General features: G+C 42.4%; 1 protein-coding gene across 1 annotated transcript in view; it reads left to right on the top strand.

Annotated features, from left to right (window-relative positions):
- Positions 1 to 9,092, top strand: part of SUCLG2 (succinate-CoA ligase GDP-forming subunit beta) — a 133,043-nt gene extending 123,951 nt beyond the window's left edge. The window contains exon 11 of the mRNA XM_074602738.1: positions 7,116 to 9,092. Coding sequence (XP_074458839.1) covers positions 7,116 to 7,231 — 116 coding nt within the window. The 3' untranslated portion in view covers positions 7,232 to 9,092. The remainder of the gene's footprint in view (positions 1 to 7,115) is intronic.
- The last annotated feature ends 14,989 nt before the right edge of the window (positions 9,093 to 24,081 follow it).

Raw genomic sequence — 24,081 nt, 5'->3', positions numbered from 1 at the left:
ATTTCTTTTTCAAATGATTTTTTTACTGAATCCATTATTACTGAACCTGCAGCAATGTACAGTTTTCTTAAATTTACTCCAATATCATAATTAAAAGAAAGATGTTAGAACCAGTATTTGTGAGAGAGAGATTCCGGTGGTTCTGCCCAAATATACAATCCAGCTAAAATCCATTAAAAACCAGAAGATTTGATAATGGTAAGGAATTATTATTTTTTTTTTAGTATATCCAGCATTGTTAAATTGGAAACAAAAAAAGTAACAGAGAGGTGGGGGAGGGCACTCTTTGGCAGTTACTGCCTTTAATATAATGGCAGTGGATGTGGAGTTCTGTCTCATTGCTGAGCGGCAGCCTGAAGTGAAGCGCTTTGAATGAAATCAGCACAACTCTGGTAAACTTAAAACTTTTTTTTTTTTTGTTAGTTAGGTTTGGAAAATAGAGGGTTTCCTGTTTGATTTTTTTAAGGCCTTAACATGAATATTCATGTTTGGGTGTGCGTAAAGGGGGTAAAATGTCCCATCACTCAGCATTGGTGGTGAAAGGAGGAAATGCATCCCTGTATCTACCTGAGGTACGAAACAAAAAGGTGGGGTTTAACACTACAACAGAGGAGGGAGGAAAAATATGGTTCTGACTGCACCAAACATTTTCCTTTTCAAAAAATAAAGTCACCAGGACTGACGAACATGCAGGTTACCCAGGAAGCCCTTTGGTTAGGTGGGTACTTCTTTTGCCTGCCGTGAGAAAACAGGGTTCCCCATCCCGCGTTCTCATGCTGCGTTACACGCGATCCGTAGTTCACGTCAGGGGAGACCACGGCCTGTGACATGCGATTCTGTCCTGTAATGGTTCTGCCATGCATTTCAGTGCCGGGGTCAAATGCTTTCCAGAGTGCATCCTTGGTTTATCACGGGCAGCCTTTTGCTGTAGTAAGCGCAGGAAAATTTAAATACTCTAAAATGGATTTTAGAAACAAATCATGAAAATTTTCTTTGGATGATGCAGCACCACTAAACACCTTAAGAGACTGAAGTAGGTAGTTTAATATGGATGAAAGAGAAACGGATGGATGTTGGTTGTAAGCAGGAAAGTTTCATAATATAAAATCTCATTGTTTGTCAGCTCTAGGCGGGGTTGGTTTAGGTTTCTGTCATAGCAAAAAACTTTTCCTGTCTGTCATAGCTGGCAAAAAGTTTATCAGAACTGAAAGACTTTATTGTCTATTGCAGCTGTTCCTTTTTAAGCGAAGATACTGGAAAAGCTTTTGGGTTTCCTTGTAAACAAGAGAGTTGCCAGTTGTTCCTTATGCAGTCTCTGAGACCGATACAAGAGGAACAAGAAAATCAACTTGCTCATTTTAAGCTGCAGTCTGCTCAGTCTGCCACTGGGTTTTCCTGACCTTTCTCCAGTACTTTTGAGACTTCCATGATTGTACACAAGTAAGGGTGAATTATTTTTTTTTAACGTGACTTCTGGGAGCTTGCAAGAGGCAAAGCTGTCCCTGAGCTGAATGAGGAGAGTCCCGGCGCTCCTGCACCAGGGAGTTTGTCTGGAAGAGAAGGTGTGGAGCAGGAGAGCTTCTGCGTGGGGGCTGCACAAAGCCCTGCAGAGGTGGCTGCATGGGGCCTGTTCCTCCGGTGCCTGCAGCCTTTACGAGAGTCGTCTGCTGCTGCATCCACAGAGGCCAGAGCTGAATCTTCAGAATGTCTAACGCAGATTTTAATGCAAACATCTTTTCTTGGTCCTCTTCCCATGATTTCTTACTCTTTACGAGGTTCTCCTAGAGTAGTTGCTGACTCCAGAGGTGGAGATAGCACTTTTTCTTTAGGGAACTCTGTCTCAGTATAATACATCAAAATCTCCTTTTGCATAATACTTATCTCAAAAGTTTTTAAATTCCTTCTCTCATTCCTAGTGTTACCCATCAATTCATACTAAACGAAGAGCTATGATGTTTACAGCCTTCAGATGTTGTACTTAGAAACTGTTAGCTTGTAACTCCTGCTTTCTCTGCCTCCTTAATCACCCAACCAAGCAAAATATACATATATATATATTTGGTTCTTTAATCTTTCCTCAGAAATCAATCCCTCTGGATCCTTAATCATCTTTGTTGTTCTTCTTTGAACTCACACCGGGTTATCCAAACACATAAGGATATTGAATTAATAATGAGTACTGTGGAAGTAATAAGACTACCCAAGACTTTTTAAAACATCACCAATAACACTTTACACTTCAGGAGAAAAAGGGACAAGCATTTTTTTGGATTTCCATTTTGAACATTTTTCCAACAGAAAGTTCATGATTTATTCCCATAAATCTAACAGATTTGTGACCTGCACTTTAAAGACTCTTTGCCCGCATGCACTGTATTACAAATGTCTTGATGACTAGAGTTTTAATCAGTCAAATCTGTCTTGATTTAGCAGGATTCTGTGGACAAATCTTTGTTCTCAGTTGTATAATAATTACAAGCTGTTTTACCAGTGGATAAAGAAAGGATTACTCTCCTGTTTGAAAATGGTAACTTTATAATTACGTGTATTTACTTGCCTTATCAGTAAAGAACTCACCAGCTGAGACGCGGGATTATTGTTGTTTAAAAAGCTCACGGACAAATGGAGAAACCACATATTCCAAATTTTATCTTTTGCAGATGTGGCAAACTAACTTCTGCTGGTTTTATGCAGCAGTTTTCCCCTTGAAAGTGTAATGTGCTTCAGTTAAGTTCTGTGAAAACTGAGTCGGAGCACTGAAAGAAAGCCAAACCTTGTTTCTCATTTATGTAGCTCAGAGTTAGATGAAAAGAGGAAAGAATAAAAAGCAGAAATTTTCCATTCTCTCTCGTTCAACAAATGAATTCTCTGCTTCTCTGGTCGTAGAATTGGGAGGAATTGGGAGGAATTAGAACTATTTAATATCTTGAAATACAGCTAGAAGCAAGTTGGCTTTTATTCAAATGTCTGAATCCAAAATTTCCTATTATATTTTCAGCCATGTGATTCCCGACCTTCTGTGTTCTTCAGGATCTAATGATTTTTTAAATATATTCAGAAATCTTTTACACACAATTGCAGTTTTGCTCCAGTTTGTGTATCTTGCTCACAGATACGGTATGCCTGTGATTTTTAGTACCCCAAATTGCCTACCAAGAGAGAAGAATGGGTTATTGCAAGGTCACATTTAGAACTCAATTCGTATCTCTTCAGACATCTTGGGTTGAAGCATTCAGCACAAATTTAAATGTGCTCGAGTCTTTCCCAGTTTGGATGTAAACATGGGGCAAAGGAAAATGTTAAAATATTCTTTGGGAAAAGTTTAAGATGCGAAAGGGTAAATGGTGTGGACAGAATAGAAAGGGTTTAATTGTCTGTTATAAGTAGGCAGTGAAAGTTGATTTATTCTTGACTGCAGAGACAACGTGCTGCGTGAGCCACCAAACGTTCATAGGTTCCCAAGCTAAAGATTATTACTTAAAGCTTCTCACTACCCAAACCTCAAATCAGTTGTTGACTGAAGGTTAGCTAGTGACGACGTTTAAACCTTGTCCCTTATTCTCCAATACCTCTGTCTTTGGGACCCGAGAGGCTGTGAGTGCCCAGCTTGTGGGCTAGCAGAAGTGACATCACCTGGGTCCATGCCGGGGGCGGGCGGGAAATTTGGCTCTTAATGCTCTCATCAGTGTAGCCTCTCGAAGCTGAACCATTGCTATTGGTAATGTAACATGGTCCCCATGTGTTCGCGTCAGTAGTACTGTCAGACCGACTGCATATTGTGAAACGTTTTGTCATAGCAGAATGCTTTGCGTAGATCAGAGTATTTTTTTACATTAGTCTTCTGTTTCTTAGGATGTACCAAATGTACATAACTCTGCCTTCTCCCCTTTTATCTTATTTACCTGACAAGCCAGAAGTGGCATGGCAGAGCCGTGCATCCTCTCCAGCCGTCAGCATTAAACAGCGGCGATTTAGCCTGTTCCTAATGGGCTTATGACAGTGCAAGTGAATAAATGAACATTATGAAAATTCTGTTGGATCCCTGTTGGGGATGTTTTATTTCCTTGTTTTCATTGGACCTGTGCAGTCCTCTGGGCTCATTTGTAACAATGCGTGCTGGTATAATCTTATAATTTATAGAAATATGCTTAGATAGGGTATTTATTACTAGGATTTTTAGGTAATGAGTTGAATAGATTTGCTTTGCTAGTGAAAGCAGAGATTTCAAGGCGATAGAAGTGTAAATGTGAGCGATTGCATGTACGCAGACGGAGAGGTTGTTTCAGAAGCCAAGTTTCAGGAGGAGGATATTTAGATTAAAAAGCCTGAAAGCATCTCTTGATAAAATAATCTTTTCCTGTTTTTCCATGGAGTGTCATTGACAATAATATGCCTCAGAAGAAAAAACTCATTTTTCTCATCAGAAAGCCATTCCCTTAATAGGAGTCAAGTTTAAAAAAAAACCAAACAAAACAAAAAAACCCCAACAACAACAAATGAACAAAAAAAACCCCAGCAACAACAGCACAAGACCTGTAACCTTCGGTTCTGTGAATTTTTGCCGTTTCTCAGCCGGCTGCAGTGGAAGGCGAAGGGCAGGTTATTTTGATAGCCTGTGTGTGGGATTCTGTTTACAGTTCTCTGACACCATCCAGTGGCAGGAGGTTAATGTTAGAATTGCGGGATTATTTATTTGTTTATTTTAACATCTACTGCAATAAGATGCTACCCTTTGTAGATTCTTAAATGTTTCCAGTGTTTTCTGAATGTTTCATTTTAAAACTCTTACCTCTGCTTTCAGCAGGATCTCATTATAATTTCTGTAGTCTCCATATATCTAAAATACTTACCACAATGGGATAAAAAGCGATCATGGAAAAAAAAAGAAAATTACAGCAAAGGAGGTGCTTGCTGAAAAACATGTTTAGTTGTAGGGCCTCCCTATAAAACAGTATTTTATTTAGTAAGTGCAAAGTATACCCTTTCTCTTTTGACTGCAGAGAGATTTTTTTCAGGTTTCATATTTTCATTTGTCTGCATAAACTCCCCCCTCCCTTCTTAGTGGACTGTGTTTCGTATTGATTTTGCAATGCGCGTTAGACAAGTGGTGTGTAGAGCAATCAATGCAGAGCAGAATAGATCCAATGTATCGTTCCCACTCTGACCTGTTAGTAAATTAATATTGGTCACTTAGTCAAGAGCAAAAGTTAGTTTTAAATACTCTGTGGCCATCGCAGACAGCATAATATTTTTCTCTGTGGGAAATTTCCAGGACATTTTTTTTCCCTCTTTCCATTTTTTTTTTTTCCATATGACGCTTTGTCTTGTAGGATCCTATTTGTGGGATCGTTACAACCTTGGCTGTTTTAAATGTTTATCACACTCGTATCTACATAGTAGATAAAACCTTCAAGACTTGATGGGAATCGCTATACAAATGTGAGGAACTTAACAGAGAAGAGAACCTTTGTAATGCCTTCTAACTTCCCTGTACGGTTCTGTATGGGCAATTAGAGCTCCCACATCATGTTATATAGGATGGTTGGAAAAAAAAATATGAAAGACTATGCTCTTTTTTGCCCGTAATATTCTTCTTTTCTTTAGGAAAAGCTCTGTACAGTTCTGAATGTTACTATGCAACCAAATCGCCCTTCTGTCAGAGATTTCAGATGTCTTTGACCTTCCTACACCAGTCCCACAGCGTGTCCTCTGCGTACCGATGGGAAGCGTGACCTCTTCTGCCAGCGCTTTTAAACAGCAAGCAGATGGGGTCCCGCATTCCGCTTCCAGACACCTGCCTCTCCGAGCACAGAGTGCCGGGACCTGCTGCGGCAGAGATGTCTTCGGTCTCTTTTGGTGCCAGGAGAGGGAATCCTGACTCGAGCATGCTGATGAAACGGACTTCTGAATTCCTCTACTTCTGCTGTACGGTTTCAGACATTTTATAAAGGCTGCCAAAAACCCCAAATCACCCTTTAAAATGAACGTTCTGGAAGTTGCATAGTAAAGAGTATGCTCCTCGCTTGGTTAATAATTAAGGGTATAATTAGTGTATAGCTCCAAATATAATTAAAATTCATTTTGCTAGGTCTAGGAATTACAAAGTAATTAAGCATTTTGACATGGCAAATGAACAAGGAACTTGATGTGGAGGAGGGGGCCGGGAATGATCCCAGAGAAGATCAGTTCAGGGTCCTGTGCTTGGGAGTAGTGTGTGACCCCGAAGTGTGGGTTCCAGTTCCTCGGTAGGGTACCTGACTCCAGGTTCTTCTGTGGTGCAGAGCATATTGGAGATCAAAACTCTCACTTGGCTTCGCTGGAGAAAGCTCTGAAGAATTCCTGTTTTCTGTTTGTCTTTTGTTTTCCATCAGGAATGAGCCAGAGTAGACAGGAAGGCGATGCACTTGTCTTTTATACATGTGAAAAACATGCTTTCCTGAAATATCTATTTACATTTATGGGGTGTTTTTCCTTTACTGTGCATGTAGTCTGGTGACTAAATTTGAATTCTTTATGTACAAAACGGAGCACTTGCAGCAGCAGAGGAGGGAACGGTGTCGTGCTGAATGCTTCAGAGGTCTCTGTGTTCCCCCTTTTTAGCAGAAATGCAAAAAAGCCTATTCAAGAGCAGCTCAAAACCAGCTAGATTTTCAGAATTACTCAAATATTTGTCTTTCAACAGCCCGTTTTGCAGCTTTCAGTTAACATGGGTGAATTTTAGTTATTGTTGATTCACCGACTGCTGATTAGCTGTAGCCTATTGTTGCTAATAAATGCATTCAGTCTTAGGAGTGTCTTAAAGGGCTGACGCGTGGTCCATTACCCCACTGCTCTTCTGGATGTCCCGACTGACTCTGCATGTTGGGTGGACCCTCTGATCTTCACGAAGCCCCTCTTGTGGGTGCAAGTGCTGTTACCAGATGGCATTGTCTCTCAAAATTGTCATTGAAATTAAGAGTTCCTTCTTCCCAGCTCAGTCTAAACCACTCACTGAATGTTGTTAAACTGAAATGATGTGTCGTTAGAAGCGTTAACTACTTTTATAGAGATTTAATAGAAGGTGCTCGTTTATTCATTAATATTAATTACTAATTATAGTCAATGTCCTTTTTTAGGAACAAATGTTCATGAAGCCCAGCGTATCCTGAATGAGAGTGGACTCCCCATCACGTCTGCGAATGACCTTGAGGATGCAGCAAAGAAGGCGGTGGCTAGTGTGGCCAAAAAATAACAGCTTGAAGATAAGGAAAGTGTGTGTGTTTCCCAAGACGTCATTCCTGGTGTTGCAGGAATCCTCCTGCAGAGAGGATTAGTGGAGTTTTCCTAATCAGTCATCAATGTCGGTGGACTTAATTTGTGATAGGTGGCAAACTCAGGCCATAGGCTTGCAAGTTAGGCTTCGGAAATTTTGCTGCGGCATTCTTGAAAAGTTTGTGTGTCTTCATCTAATTTTGGTAATTTTATTATTCAGGATTGTAATACGTAGTACTTCATAAAGCTCTTTTTCTGCTTTCCTTCCAAAATTGTCACCGATAAACTCATGATGAGATACAATAATTAATAATTGACTTCTATCAACAGGATTGTTCTGTAATCAAACACGTGTAGTTCACCAATTTCACGCTATTTTCATTCGTTTTTTTTTTATATTGTAAAGAGTCAGCAAACTAATAATGGGTTTCTATTTTTTATGGACTTTTACAGTAATGTAAAAAATTGTGCTTACAATATCTATTTTTATTGAAATGAGTGATGTTTATTTTCTTTTTTAGAAATCACACATTTTGCCTTAAGATTATTTTCTTTTGTAGATGCCAAAGTATACCTCACAACAGGAAAAGGGATTGAATAGTCGGTAGTGAAAGGACCTGCCATTCTTACACTGTGCCTATAAACCGGTGAAATGTGATTCTTTTTATTTTCTCTAGTTTTTGGAAATGAGGTGCAGTATTTCCGCGTGTAACAGTGCCGTACAGAGAGCTGTAGGAGGATGTGTCCGCCAGTAAGAAAATGGCTGCTAACTTTTTAAATAACCTCTTTCATAAGCGTGTTACTGCTGTGAGGTTTTAAAATAAGATGAGAACCTGAAGCAGTCTTCTGTCAGGGGCACGGAGTATTCTTCAATTGATTTAACTTCCAAAAACCATTTCTGATTTATTGGGAGTGAAGTGCAAATGAACTCTTCCATTTTTAAAGTATTTGATTTCTCAAGCATGGGTAAAAATATGTTGAAGAAAAAAAAAAAACCCCACACTTTTCAGTACTCAGATATTGACTGAGACTTATTTTGATTATGTATTCTTTTGTAACAGTCAAAATTCAAGCTGTTAGTTACACGAATCATTCATTCAGGGAACAGAAGACAATAACCAAATGGCTTGTGTAACTTAAGAACTTGGTACAAATCTCACTCAGCCCGGGAACTACACGCTGAAAATCATCAATAAATTTGAACAGTGAACGAATGAGCGTATATTATAATCTGATCTTGTAAATGGGCAGAGAGGTAAAAATTTGTGTAATAAATTCTTAATTGTGATTTTTGAGCAGCTCTAATCAATACCACGTTCTACTTAGAAAAATGTAAATAAATTTTTCTTGACATTTCCATTAAAACTGTTACATTCAAAATAAATTACCCGCACTAATCTCTGGCTCCTGACACCAATAGTACAGATAGGTTGCTATCATCAGTTACTGTAGTTTTTTTTCTTCTCCATTCCTTTCTCTACTCAAGGAAGAAATGTGTGACCGTTAGAATAGCAATAAATACGCCACTAGGTCTGTACATATTGACTGAATGAAGGAGGAGGGTATCGTTAGCAGTTCTTGTGCAGGGGCACAGAAGCACACTGCTTTGAATGAAGAAATGTTTACCTCACCACAACAAATAAAGAAGTCACACCCTATTTTATATATTTTAATACTGGAAATAGAAGCATTCTGTGGAAGAACTGTGTATGCAAAATTGTCTCACACTGTATCTAACCTCTGGTCTCAAAACCATTCATTGTGTGTATACATGATTATTATTCTGCAAAGATTAACACTGTGTACACTGTTTTGTCAAATAAATGTAAAAATGAACCCGTTTAATGACTTTGTCCTTTCTAGAAAATCAAAATTGTTTAATTTGCCTATTGTATTCTACGTTTTTCCATTCAGCGTTTTTTTACAGGTGGGTGAAATCAAATGCGTAGGAACTTAATTTCAATTGGGTAACATTGGTATACTCTTACACATATATAGATAAAAATATTTACTTTTTAAGCTAAAAAAGCACATATATATCTTTTATATCAGATTATATGTAGGCTAATGACAGTACATACAGGTTTTATTCCTCTTAAGCCACATACAGAATAGAACAGTATAATTTTTCATTTTCAGATGTTGTGTGGAAGATTTCACCAGCTCAGGGTTTGTGTTTTTGAACGTTTGGCGTTTCGCTTGCACCAAGGCACTGTTCGCTCTCTGTAACCAGAGCTTCTCTTTCTGTGTCCAACTTCCTTGGTGTGGCCTTGTGAACTGGTTTGGTTGTATTTGGGTGGGTCATTCTTCAGTGTATGGAAATGTGTAAAGTTAGTTCTGGTCTCCCTTGGAGAGGTGTTGGAGTTCTGTTTCCTCTGATTTTTAGCTGTTATAAATTGCAAGTAAACGCAAAACCTAGAAGGGGTGCTTTTGCCTTTGCTCAAGCACGCGGAGTCGCAACCTGGCGAGAGTGCGGTTTGCTGTCCCCAGCCGCTGTCTGCCCGATTGCTGTCCTCACCTCAGCGGCGCTGGTGCAAGCTCCGCTCCAGCCAGCCCTACACAGCTTCAACCCAAAAGATACCTGAGATGGGGTGATACCTGAGAATCGCCCCTCCCGCAGGAAGCCAACAGCAGGGTAAGAATGGGTAAGTTCCAGTTAATTCCCTTCGTGAAAGTTTTAAGTGGGATTTAATTAGCCTTTAAATCTTGAAATTTCAGCCTGTGTTAATAAAGCTCTGTAGGATTGGGCACTTAGAAGGCAAAACAGGAGGAAGCTGTTAGTGCTGACAGTGTGTTACATCTTTAACAAGATACCTTTAAATTCTCCCAGTGAAAGTGTAACAGCTGGGAGTTCTGCAGTAATGTCCTTAACGTGCATTTACTATCCTATTTGTCAGGCCTGTTCTTCCCTACATCCGGAAAAGCAGCTGGTATCATGCAAAATTGCTGCGATTGGAACAGCACGTCGGTGCAAATCAGTCACCAGATGAGATCCCGAGCGGGGCCATCCCTTCACAGCGGAGTCAGCTTCCCCCGTCAAGAGCAGAGCTGTGCCGCTTGCCTTGCCCTCCGACCGGAGCCTTCCTGGTGACCTCGGGGATTTTCAGACCTGGGCACTTACAATAACCTCTGGTGTCAGGTTGCCCTGTGCTGAGAGCTGAGCACAGCACGGCCTGAGCATCCTAAGAGTGGCCCAAAACACAGGTGTGAGCAGCCTCGCTGGGCCAGAAGAGCCGGGAAGCCTGTGTGCACAAGGGTAGGTGCCAGCAAAGCCACCGCTATAATAAAAGCTGTCAACTTAGTCACAGATATCCAAAAACCTCCTAGGCTTAGTGCTTTATTGCATGACGTGTAAAACTCTAGTACTGGATGCTGCTGTAAGCCTCTGAACTGATTGGGAGATTTCATGCCTTGTTTTTGCTGCCTTTCAGAAAATCGGAGTTTCCTTTGAAGTCAAGGTCAGCTCTAGCACGGGGCGAGTGGAGGAAAGTCGGTCACTGCACGTTTTGATTTATTGTCTCTGATTCTTTCCCCTTCCTCTACTAAACTTCCTGTTTTTTTCCCCACTTTTCTACCCGCATAGCTCACTCCCTGTGCTTCCTCACTACTTATGGTGTCATCCTCAAAACTGGCAGGGTCCACACTGCTGGGTGTTGCCGTGTTTGCAAGGTTGGGCTGGCTGGTCTGGGGCTGGGTGCGTTGTGTGAGCATCCAGCCGCCTGCCTGGGAACTGGGTGTGCTCTGGTCAGCCCCACTGCCAGCCCCGGCCTAACACCGTGCGACCAGCAAGGACCAGCGACGGGGTGCAGCTGGTGTGCGCCAGCCTAAAAGCTGTCCTTAGAGTCCTCTCGATGCCTCTTCCCTACCCGTCCGTTGCTGTCCTGGGAAGCTGAGATGCTGACCTAGTGCATTCTCCGCTCCCTTCTGTACCGCAGGAATAAAGGCAGGAGCAGAAATGGGCTGAGGAGCAGTTGGACTTGCCTGTTCAGGAGTGCCGGGCTCTGAAATGGGGCTGTTTCAGAAAAGTTGTAGACAAATATTTTTATGAGAGATAAGAGAAGTGAAAAGCATGGGAAACTTGACACGTGTAAAGGGCTGCTTCAAAGAGAGAAGAAATGCTCTTCTTCAAGGAGAAATAGTCTTCCTCAAGTCCAGTGTGGACAGGACAAGCAGTGAGGTACTTTGACTGTGATAAGGGATGTTTAGGTCACAGTTGTAGCCATGAGGTAAGCCAAGGAACGGGCTGTGAAATCATCAACGGGTGTTTTTTAGAGTTAGATGAGCATCTGTCAGGGAAAGCTTAAGAAAAGTTGATTTTTGCCTCAGGGCATAGGGATGGATGAGGTGACCTTTCAGCCTGATCCGATAGCATTTAATGCTTGTTGGTAAGGTTTTGTTTTCTTATTTTCTTCCTAACTTGTCGGTACAGGAAGGAAAAAGGAGACAGATCTGGTGGATTCTTGAAAGAAACTGTTTTTAATTTAGTCACCAAGAATGATCTGCAGCTGCCAGGGAAATGAAAAGCAGATTATGCAAACTCAAGACTTTCCCTGACAATGGGAGCAGTGTTATTGCAATGCATAAAAGGCTGAGCAGCGAATTAGGGGTATCTATCAACTTTAATATGTTTAATTTAAAAGGGAACAGGTTGCACCAACGATTTTTTTTTTCTACTTAATGAGGCCCGTTCATAAGTAGAATAACAGGATTTGCCTGTCACCCAGAGGAAATCACGGTATGTGTATTTGTACTTTGGTGCAAAACTTGTGTTGATCGCAGTGATTTAAAACTTTTTCCAGCCCAGCTGCAGCCAGTTTGATGTCAGGATCCTTTCATCCAGAGACAGATGCACCCTTGGTAGAATCCTGAACACGTCTGTGTCTTTGTTCAGCCTCACAAAGTACCGGCTAGAGATTAAAAATAAAAATATACATGGATTATTGCCGGTTATTCCTCGGGGATAACTGCTATGAGATAAGATTTGACTTATCCAAGACCCAGCAGCCTCCTCCTGCAGACTGCAGAAGGATTTTTCGTGCATTTCTGACTTTGGCCTTTTACATTTCCCTGTTCTGACCATCTCTGTGGGTGCTGAGTGGTGTAGGGACAGTAACAGTAGGACATTGCATAGCATACGATGCTCCTCATTCCTTGGGGTTATTCGTTTTCTATGGGACTTAGAGCATTGAAGAGGGCAAAGGTTTTCTGTGTATCTTGGACCACAGTGCCAGGCTGGAGACAGGACTCACCTTTGTTCTGGTGTGTGGATAGGCACAGGCTGCTTCCAGTGAGCTACCATTTCCGTGTGCTATTTATGTAAGTACGAACTGACCTTTACGGGCAGGCAGAGGGAAAGAAACTGGGGGAGCCCACAGGACTGGATGGGGATGGCAGGTGGATCCTCACTGTGCCGCAGGGAAGACTCTACTCCACATGTCTTCTGTATCTCACACTGCTTGCAAGGCAGAAGCTCCACGTTGGAGTTGTGATGGTTTCCAACCTCTGCCCTCCTTGTGTCCTTGGAATACTCCCACATCATCAAGAAGGAGAAAGCAAGAGCAAAGCCACGAGGACAGTATTCCCTTCGCCCATCATCTTGGCACAGGAGATGCATTGTTCTGCACCCCCTCGTACCTGCATAGATAGGGAAATAGCCAGGACCTTAATTTCCAATTAAATCCCGGCTAATTTGTAAAGAAATCTAACAGGGATAGCCAAGTCTGGAGAGAAGGAAGCAGCTGACAGAAATAGGTTACTCCACAAGTTAAGTGCTGTTGGGATGTGCAGCACGATGGGATTTGGAAACTGGGTCCTTTGTATTTACCAGAGCAACTCTTCTGAACGCGTGCATGCGTACAAGCAGGCCATCGTCAAAGAGGTGACAGTGACAAAGTATCGGTAAGTGAATCTGGGAAAGGAGGGCTCGGAGAGATCAAGTGTAAGAGTTTTTGCATTTCTCTAGATACAGAGATGGGAAAATGAGAAATTTGATCTTTCTATTATAATCGACATAAAGAATTACAGGGCAGCAAAAGGGCACACAGCTAAACAAAGCTGTTCCCTTTAAGTTTATTTCAAATGTCTCTCTGCTTCGGCACTGCGTCCTTCAAGACTTTCCCTCTGTAATTGCATGTGGCAGCCTCTTTACAGCTAGATGCCGATTGCTGCTCTCCAGCCGCTCCAAAACAGAAATAAAAAATAAAAGGCAAGAAAGGGCATTGCAGCAAGTACTTAGGAGAGACGTTCCTCCTTTGTTTCACAGATGGGTCAGTAGAGGGGTTTAGAAAATGCCATTTTGCTCATGAGCGCTGCTCTGTTTGGCTCCGTGACCGAACACTGGTCAACACTCAGCGGCTCAGTCCCCATAACAACTCTCCCTTTTGCTTCCATTAAAAGACTTTCCCCTGCAAGGCAGCACAGTTCAGGAAATAAATGGTATTTGTTGCCCTGCCTTACCTGGGCTGCTTGCTTAGCAAAACTGACCTTCTGCCCCAGCTGTGTGGGACCAGAGACTTCATTCAAAGGATATTGGCAGCAGCGTGGTGTTAATCTCCTCCAGCTGTAATATCCTGGTCTGTAGGGGAGCCGGGTTTGTGAAAACAGACAACCTGCAGCTTTGGAGGGATTCATGCTGTGTTTCAATAGGAGAGCAGCAGCACTGCCATCGAACATCAGAGGACTCATCCTCCCTCTGCCACCAAGCAATGGGTAGAATCATAGAATTGTTAGGGTTGGAAGGGACCTTAAAGATCATCTAGTTCCAACCCCCTGCCATGGGCAGGGACACCTCCCACTAGATCAGGCTGCTCAGAGCCCTGGTAAAATAGTAAGATGGGGTTTGCATAGCAAATGCAGAGCAACATGAGTCCTGCCCTTACACACCTCTCGGCCATGTACAGACAAGCTCAAACTTTACTATGAAGGTGTAAATCCTTTCTTTATCATTAGAAGATATTGGGCCTAAAATCCTCTGCTCCTGCATAGGCATTTAGGATGTGCTTGACTCGCCTCTGACAAGGGTGCCAGAGAAGCCGGTTGGTGTTGGCATCTCTGTGCAGGGAGCTCTTGGAGATGTTTGGGCAAGCCGAGTTGTGAAATTCCCCTCTTATTCCTCACACTGAGGTTGATGGGGTGCTTTTCTCATTGTCCCTTTTGGTTTTCTATTTTCTGAGGGAAATACGAAAATAAGGGTTGTGTAGGAATTCTGACTGTAGCATTCCTTGTAGCATTCCTGACTGATGTTAACAGAGATTGCTAGGGCTGGCCCAAAAAACAGGGTGTTAATAGAAAGCCAGACAAATTGCCAATATTATTCTTGGACCTTCTTAACCTGTCCATTCACTGAAGTTCTCCCATATTGTGCAGCAGGAGAAATAACAATTCAGATGCGAAGATGTTAATCCTCTTTGAGTTGTGCTCTAAACAAGCACATGCAAAACGCAGGGAAAATGAAGCAATGCACTATTTTGCATTTAATTTTCCATAACTATTGTCTTGCAGCCCTGGTGAAATGTTTGACATAACACACCTCCACAGCTTGTCTGCTGAATATCTGGTAATCAGTCCTTAAATTCGCTTCAGAGAATACTCAGAGCAGAAAGTAAATTTTCTCAGACATGCAGAATGTCACTTGCAAGAGAGTGAATCTTTTTTCCATTATCACCACTATGGGTGCAGGATACTGCTGCTCTCACGATGATGCCCAGAACACCAAGTGCTTCCTCATCAAGACAAAACTTTTGAGGACAACAGCAGACTAGTGTCAGTTCTCTACGTGTACAACTCTGCCTTAGAGTTTCAATCCCATTGATTTCCTTAACATTATCCATCTATTGATTTTTCCGCTATCCTCTGGATTATACCTATTGTAGAAATTGCTGCTTGCAAGCCTAAAGAATTCTTTCTGTCATGCTCCATCTGCTGAAGCCAGCCTGTTCTTGCATGACAGCCGCACTGGCTTTTCTAGCTGGGAAATTCCCATCTCCATCCTCATGAGGCTGCCCTTTGAAAACGGCTTGCTTTCAGAATACACAGAGGGGTCTGCCAGAGCTGTGCCTCCTTCTAACGATTGATTTCCAGGTTTCATCATTAAGCTTGAGCTTTTTCACATCACAGCTCGAGTTCTGCCCTAGTAGTTCCCAGATCTTGCACAGATCCGAAAATGCGGCAATGGCAGCAGCAGCAAAGCCCGTGCTTGCAGCCTGTACAGCAGGACTTTTATGTATGGTCCCTTTTATTCTGCTGTCTGTTGCTGCTGTAACAGAACCACCCACACACTGTGTTCAAGTCTCTTCCAAGATGGGTATTAAAAGCAGATAATTCAGACAGTGCCTGTGTCGCTCCCAGCCTCCAGGACCAGCTGTGTAGCACCTCTCCAGACATCCCAGGCCCCTCCATCCCTAACTCAGTATATGGGGTTCACAATAAAACGTGAATTTGTCAACTCAAGAGTAGGTACTACTTTCGTGGTTTGCAATAACTCCCTTTCCTCTCCTAGCGTAGCAGTACCATGTCTGCTCTAGCGCTAGGGAGAGGTTGCTGAGACCCGCCATGTCTGTAAGTGCCTTCTGTTCAGTGAAGCTGAGCTGCCTCTAAACTCGAAATGTGCTCACCGGGTCCTTCTGCCTGATGTTTTTACAGGGCGAGTGATGGAGATGTCTTTTGGATGCGTCCTCTGGTTGCACGTCTCAAATCCACTCACTGTGGAATATCTCTGCTGTAGAAAACCGATGTTAAAACTGATGTGCGTTATTGAATGGACATGACTGGCCTTTCAGCTGTGGAGGTCAGAGAGCAGAGTTTACTCTGGACGCGCTGTTAATACACTGAAGACATTTGGGGGTAAATATTAGCTAAGTCCTGACATGTTTCCAGCACTCCATCAGGGTACCAATGAAGTTGTTGATGGGACTGCCTGATGGATTTTGTGACGCGCGCAGTCAGGTGTAATACGGTTTGGTGTGTTTGCTGATTGGAAATGTTTGTCTGAAAGCTTTTACCTGAAATTTTGATTCTTGGTAAAATGAAAATTTTGAAGCGTGAAAAACTGGCCGACGTTTAGATTTGTTCACAACTGAACTGTCAGTACTGATATTTGGAGTCAAAGGATCCCTGGGCGCTTCCTGTTTTTCCTTGTAGTATACATAAACATAATATTGTGAAGAAAACTTCAACGGGCAGGATTTTTCCACCACACTTTCCCCCTTCAATTTTCAATCAATTCTGTCTTTCCTGGGAAAGGACAAAAGAAACCAGACTGGTAAAAACAAAACAACTTTCTGATAAAATTCTACTATTAAGCACAATAAATACATCCATAACAGTGTAATGTTTCATTTCTTAGGCCTAAGCTGCGAGCGGGAGCGCGGGGTGAAGGCTGCCCTTGCAGCCGGAGCAGCTCTGGCATTTCTGTGGGAGGACTCCTGGCGGTGGGAGCAGCTGCTGCCGCCCCTCGGCTCCCATCCCTTCACTGCCTCTCCAGACTGGCTGGGTGCCAGCAATTAGAAACTAATTGAGAAGCTTTAAAAAATGCATCTCTTCCCCATTCCTTCTGCTCTGTTTAATCTTCTAACAATCCCCAGCAGAATTCTTCACAGGGGATTTTTCCCCGCTTTAGTGTTTGCTCAATGTTTGGAGTTAAAGCAGGTGTCTCAGCAGAGCAGGGCTGTTTGGAGACCCAGGAGGGACTCACTTTTTTTGCCGTCTTCTCTGCTGCTCCATCCTCCTGGGCAGTCCCTGTTTTTTTCAGAAACTGGGATGTCACCTGGTTGCATGAGCATGTCCAGGTCCCAGAGCTGGGACATTTACTGAAACCAGTGTGGTGCCTGCAGTGATTTTGGTGGTGTGGAGATCAGGACATGGCTATGTGAGAGCAGGAAACACTGGCAGGTATTTCTGTGCTTTCCCCTTATCTCAGTTTAAAAATAAAATCTGTCGCTATTGATAGCCTGACAATTACCTAGAAGCAGGAATAAAGCAGCTTCATCTCCTTCTCACTGACTTCTGGCTGTTTCTGGATGCGTGATAAACGGATTACTGCGTCCTTTGCCTGGCAGCAGGGAGCCCTGGCCCGTGACCGAGGGCCCATCGTACCCAGCGTCGTTCAAACAAGCAACACCGAAGTGAGGCAGTGCCTTGGGAAGCCAGCGATCCTCTTCTGGTTTGTAAGCCTTGCCCTGGCTCGTAAGCCATTCCTTCTCCCCATTAGTCCCGGGTGATAGATGTTTATTTCCCGCATACAGGGAGTGAAGACAGTTACGCACCACCTTCCTCCCCCTTCTGCCCTGGGTCTGCACCTCCTTCCTGCTCACTCTGTCTCCTGGCATCCTCCTGCTGTTTGTTTTCCAGTCACCAGGTAATCCAGAATACCGGTGGAAGTCGGGAGTGTGTTAGACCTTTGTTTTCACCCTTAGACTATGCTGAATCCATGGAGTGTGGATCGGAGCCCATGTTATTGCTGTTACAACTCTTGTCCAGTTTAGTGAGAGTTTTGCCAAAGGAAGGACTTTGAGCACAAGCACTTTAGGTGCCCGGTAAGTAGAAAACAAGAAGCTGCTTTGCCATTTAGACCCAGTTGCTCACTAGCAGGGGAAGCTGTGTGGAGCATGTCTTGGCTGCACAGAACACGCATGGCCACCCCAACGATGCCTCCTCCTGCGCGGGGTGGCTGCAGAGAAGTGCCTGGGGTTATGACGGAGCAGCTTCATGTCACTTTGCCTTTTCCCCTGTTTGTTCCAATTCCCCAGCCCCTTTTCCAGAGGAGGACCTGCTTCCATGGGTTTAGTGCTCACCTCTGATAAAGCTCATCAAGACATTTATGAAAGTAACGTATTAAGATCATGGTCTATCAAATGTCAATAAGCAGAATAAAGAGCTCAGCATAGCAGCTATGGAGATCCTGCAATTAAAGCTTTTGATGAAAGTATTTTATTGGAGTATATATTACCATTTTGTCCAATTATTCTGCCATTAAACATTAAGAATAATTGAACCAAATGGTGCCCAATAGAAGGAATACATCTGCTCTGATTAATTCCTGCCAAAAGGCACTGGAAATCTTAGTACAAGCATTTTGTCAACCAAGATAACAGTATTTTTCTCTCCAGCTGATGAAGCAGGGCTTTTGAATCTTATTTATGACATAAATTGGCTAATTTGTTACCAATATCAAACAGCCCATAAGAATCAGGTAGTGTAATAGCTAACAAAATACTGACAGCTTCATCACTTGCCGACTGCATGGAGTAGAATATATGCTCAATTAATACAGAGTACAATTATCACAGAAACTGTGAGCAGGAACTAATTATACAGAAGCCAATCAAAAACAGCCCAAAGCAAGGTGGGATGTATTTCAAAAAACTTGACAGTGATTTTTTTTTTCTTTTTTCTTTTCCTTTTTCTTTTTTTTTTTTCTTATCTCCATGTTAGCCTTACCTCCATGAGCGGGAAGGGGATGTGGCATCAACAGGAAGTACAAATCAGCCAAGAGCGTGGCCATAATGCTATGAGTGAGCTCTAGCACAGATTCCAATTTCCGTATGAAACAGAAAATCATAGCGGTTTTCTGTTTAAAAACATTGCAATTACGGTATAAGTAGGGATAACCAAAACACAGCTATAGCAATCCTTTCCCTAAGGCATGAGAGACTTGCAGACAGTGACAGATGGGAGCACTTCTGAAGGAAATTTAAGGAGAAAATAACGTCTTGATATGTCTTTTGAAAAAAAAATGCTGCACTCAAGGAAGAGTCTTTCAAACTCCTAGGAAGGACAGCTTTTAATTTTGGGATAAATACAGCACTGCCTTGTTAAATTCCTTCTGGTCTCTTAAATACTCAGTAGCTAATACAGGAAGAGGTCATTCTTTTTTCACTTAAGTTGAAGAAAAAAAGATCTCTATATGAAAAATATTGATTTAAGCTATTTTCCTTGGCCTTGCTTTCCTGTAGCTCTCATACGTTGGGTAATGTTGGTCAGGCTTGGCAATAAGTCTGAAAATACAGAAACCTGGAGGGGGAAAAAAAAAAAAAAAAAAAAAAAAAGAAAAAAAAAATCCCAGGAGAGGAAAATCACATGAAGAGCCAAGAAATTTCCAGTGTTTCACATACTAAGAATATTTTGAATGATCCTGGTTATCTTCAGTAAATAAAATGAACATTCCTGACCCTGGAATTGTTTATATTTCTATTAATGAGGGTTTTAATTAGAAATGTTAATATCTATTACACACTACCAAACTTAGGGGCCACAAAAATAGATATAGCGCAAAGCAAAAAAAAAAAAACCTAACTAACCCCAAAGCACCTCAAATCCACAATCTGGCAGTCACAGATAACCTTCTGCTCAGGAGAGTCCTGCCTAGAGTTAGGAAGCAAAGTGTTTTACTCACAGGTGACTGCAAAATGTGGGGTTTTCTTCTATGAGAACAATAATCTTCATTTGAAGTACTGTGGTTTAAGATTTGTGTTTGCACTTGAAGACAAACGGCCATTTGGAATGGATGTTTTTCACTGAAAGTTAGGAAATAACAGTCTATACCGAAAATGAAGGAATGTTGTGCTGGTTTTGATTGATTCACATGACAAAACCTGAGCTTTCCCGTGGCAGACTTTTTTCCCAGATGTTTTCCAGTTTTGATAAGAAAACTTTGGGTGCACGAATTGTGCTCGCTCTATGATGCTACATTTTGGAAGCTGCTCTGTGTAATTTATTGGAAAAGAAACTATTGGTCTCCAGGGGATGCTGGAGGGAGGGGGAGTCTAAACTTTTCTTTCAATTTTTTTTTTCTTTTTTTTTTCATTTTAGGTCAGAGTTATTCCCTGAGATTCTGGGCTTGCTGCAAAACCTTTTAGTCCACAGCCTGCATTTTTGCATCCACGTGTTCTCTGCTTGGTGAAAAACAAGGTTGTTTACCAGTGGAAAAATGATCAATGGCTCCTGCAGGCCTCGGTTCAGCAAAGACATCCCACTGCAGGAAACCACTTAAGCATGTGCTTTGCTGTAAGCAAAGATGGAAGACAGAAGTTGTGTTCCCTGACAAAGGATGGATGGATGCTGATGGTTTTGTTAGTTCATTTGTCCTCTGAGGGGTTTATAAGACTTTCACCTATTTCCAGCTGTACTGCAACCAAGGCCTGCAGAGGAGTTTATTGCTTGCATCCCCTCAGAAGAGGGGGTGTTCCCCTGCGGCCGGTTCTAAGTGCTGTCACCCAATACTGCTGCTTTAGAATTAAGCCCTGAGGCTATTTTTGCTGGAGAACTGATTCTGGTAAGCTACACCCATGGTTTAATACCAGGTGACCTGACCTGGTAGGGAGTCCCCTTCACAGTATAGGCTCCTCCACTGTGCAGCGCTCCACATATTGTGGCATCCCTCCAAAGCACATCCACAGGGCTCAGTGATTCTCCCAGTGAGCTGAAACATCTGGTACAGGTCCTGAGACGAACTGGGATTTGGAAGATAGAATTAGTGCTGCCCTGTGGCTGAGAATTAGCAATTGTCAGCACTTGAGTGGCTCAGCCTGCGTGCTTGCTCCAAAGAGAGAGGAACGCCAGCTGGCACGAAACCAGAACTCACGGGCTCGCCCTGCTGCAGCAGCAACGAAGGAGCTCAGCGCCTTGCGGAACCGAGCTCTGCTGTCCTGGTGAGCATCATCAGTAGTAGACACAAAGCTGTGTGGATGGGCAGTGTTGCTCAGTAAGAAAGGCACTGAAATGCTGTGCAGGTGACCTGTCTTTTGTTCGTGACTCCCAGCCAGTCTCCTGGGGGATCAGACAAAGACACTTTTTATTTCTTTGTACCTCAGTTTGCTACCTGCCAAAGGACATTGGTTTCTTTTGTAAAGAGTGACGTTCCTATTTACTGCTGTGTGAGATTCACCATTGTTAACTTATTCAATGTCATTTGTCCATGATTTAAAAAATACTCTGAGTGGTTGCATTTATTTTCTTCAAACCTTTGGAGTTGTGAAGCCTTTTCAGTTTCTCTGACACCTATTTAAATCCTGCTTTTTTTCAGTTTCTGGTATAAACTTCCAACACAGAGAAATGCTGGCGTGCTAGGTTAAATAGTTATTTGGTGTTCAATATCTTTGCATTTGAAAGTTCTCCAAAAGCAACCTCTAAACTCCAAAATTAGTTTTCCTCGGTCCATTTATGACTAATTGCATTAATCTTCTCTGGGTCTGATAGTGATAATACAGCATACCTGTGCTCTTTGTGAGAAGCAGATTATCAGAGCAGCAGGAAACGTCGTGTATACTAATGCTCCGAAGCATTTAGACCCCCTGCTCTACCTCTGCCAACAGAAATTCCAGGGTTGCTGTGCTTTGCATGGACTGTGATGCTTGCAGAGTTGAAAGGACTGGGAAACCATAGTTAAACCTTCATCAAAATGAAGAAGAGTTTTTCACAAACATTTCTCACTTCGCCTGGCTCCTGGACACAGCTATCTATGTTGTATTCAGCACAGAGGGCTGGCTCAAGGCTCCTCTGACAGACAAAACCAAAGGAGAGTTGAGCTCAGGGCTGGGATGCTTGGGCATAGGAAGGGGAGAAGTGCACAGAGGAGAGCTGTGGTCGGGGAGGAGAAGGCAATGAGTGTTGTGGGGGGTGCTATTACCGTTCTTTTTTTCCCAGTGCAGCTCAGAGTTGGTCTGCACAGAGTTGTTCGCAGCTCGGAATTTGCAAAGCAGGGACTGGACTCTTATTTTCTGACTTGAGAATAGTATTTCACTGGCATGTTTATTGGGTGCTTGCCCTGCCAGCTGGGAAGAGCCAGGCAGGGCATTTTCCTGCCCAAATCCCAGTTCATTTATCTACCTGCACGTGAGTGCTGCCCTCGCAGTCAGTAAGCCTGACTATAAGCAGGTGTTAATGCTTTACTAGGTCAGAGCTAATGTAAATCTGTAAGTGCTTTCAATCAAAAAGGGAATATAATAATTTAGTCCAGACGCTCATTAGCACCGCCACCATTTGTCAAGAACATCTTGCAGTTCTCTCTGTTCCGTGCTATGCTCTGTGCCTATTTGATATTCCTGTTTCCACATATGTGTCATTTGTTCTGCCGACAAACCTCTCCCAAGGTTCAGGGCCTTGGCTGTGGGCAGCTAATTCTTTGGGTTGTCGTCTTCTATCGGGCCACGAAGATGTATACTTGATCTATTCAAGTACTAATCAAGGCTTGAATGACTCCCAGTATCACCCCTGTTCATTTTGAGTTGTGAATATATATCAACGGCAGAGTAAAACGGTGTTTCTTAGCAATGCGTCATAATGATTGGTTATACGGGTGTCACAATTCTGCAAGAAATACAGGAAGTTCAGTTCTATTGTCAGGAGTGCTGCCTCACGGGGAGGCATTTGTAACTAAAACTGTTGTTCATTTGCAGAATCTGTAAGAAGAATGAAGCCTTGACTGGAAATATGCTGAAAAGCTGCCGTAATAAATTTGACATAATATGCATGACGTGGATGCATAGATCATTGTTCGCTAGGCCTGGCAAATAAAACTGGTGTTGTGGAGCCAGCATTACAGGGAGGGAGAAACATTGTTCTACAAGGCATGCTTCAGACAGGAACCAAATTTGAAACAGCTATATATTTCAGTTGTGCTTAAATTGAATAATAAAGAAGGCTTGCTCAGAAATCTTATTGTGTCCTGGAACACACATTGATTTTTTTGTTTATTTGTTTGTTCATGTGAACTTCTAAGAAAAGTTTCTTACTCACAAATAGAAGCACATGCATATTTTTTTATTGCTTTTTAAAGTTATTGAAAAATATTTAAGAAACAGGTATAGGACACCCAAGAAAGAAAGCAGAGAAACAGATGTGTAGTGTTTTACCAGGGAGAGTTTTATGACTAGCATTTTAAGTTTCACTTGGGAGATCTTGCTCCTGTTCTTGGTGCTCTTGTAGATTCCCTGTATGTCCTTGGCAAATTGCTCTTTCTCTTTGGCCTGTGTTTTCAACTGTGATTTCCAGGTGTGCTGTTTGGATTTCCAGCTGGGTAGTTGCTGTAAGACCTACATGTATTATATAAACTGTATGCAACAGTTCCACTTTGGAGTTTTGTACGCTACTATTTATCTGTCTGAGTCTTTCAAATCAGGACGATTATGTCTTATTATGTGTACATACAATTCCTAGCCCAAAGGGAATTCAAACAGTTAGATGATACATGGTATTTAGAAGTATACAAGCTCTCAGTAAAATACTGCAGCAATGGGTAAAAGGCATGAATTTGAATAGATGGGAATTGCAGCTTGCAAAAAGAGGCTAGAAAGAGGTGGATAGAATTTTATGGTAGAAAATAGTCATTTTCTGTTCTGGAGATTTTAGCAAAATATCCCTGGGAATGCAATACCACTTCTTGCATGTACAGGGCTTCATTCTGAAGAGTGTTGTGGTATGTTACGCTCTGCTTTAAAAAACAGCTGTGGGGCCATCCCAGCCATGTCCTGTCTCTATCCTTGACCTCTAGCTATGAGATTTATGGCAGTGGTTTTCAAAAGTTTTTAAGTGAACTAGGCTTCAAAGACATCTTTAAAGTGTCTGTGTCTTTACTGGGAACAACTGCATCTTACACGGGTGAGGGCTTTCATCAGGCAGACCTATCTGAAGAGGGGCAGCTGGAGGACAGAAAGAATTCGTCCCAACACAAGGGCAGATTAATTTTGGCCCCAACAGTAGGAGATGCAAAATCTAAGCGAGCGTGGGAGTTGCTCTCATTAAACAGCAAAGCAATTTGCTGAGAGCCAGCTGCAACTGATGTCATTTGGAGAGAGTTAAGTCGCTCTTGGATATCTGAAAGAAGGAATGCACCTA

This window comes from Larus michahellis, chromosome 10 (genome assembly GCF_964199755.1).
Source record: "Larus michahellis chromosome 10, bLarMic1.1, whole genome shotgun sequence".
NCBI lineage: Eukaryota > Metazoa > Chordata > Aves > Charadriiformes > Laridae > Larus > Larus michahellis.
Note: the sequence above shows the minus strand (reverse complement) of the source record. Positions and strands in the feature narration are given on the sequence as shown.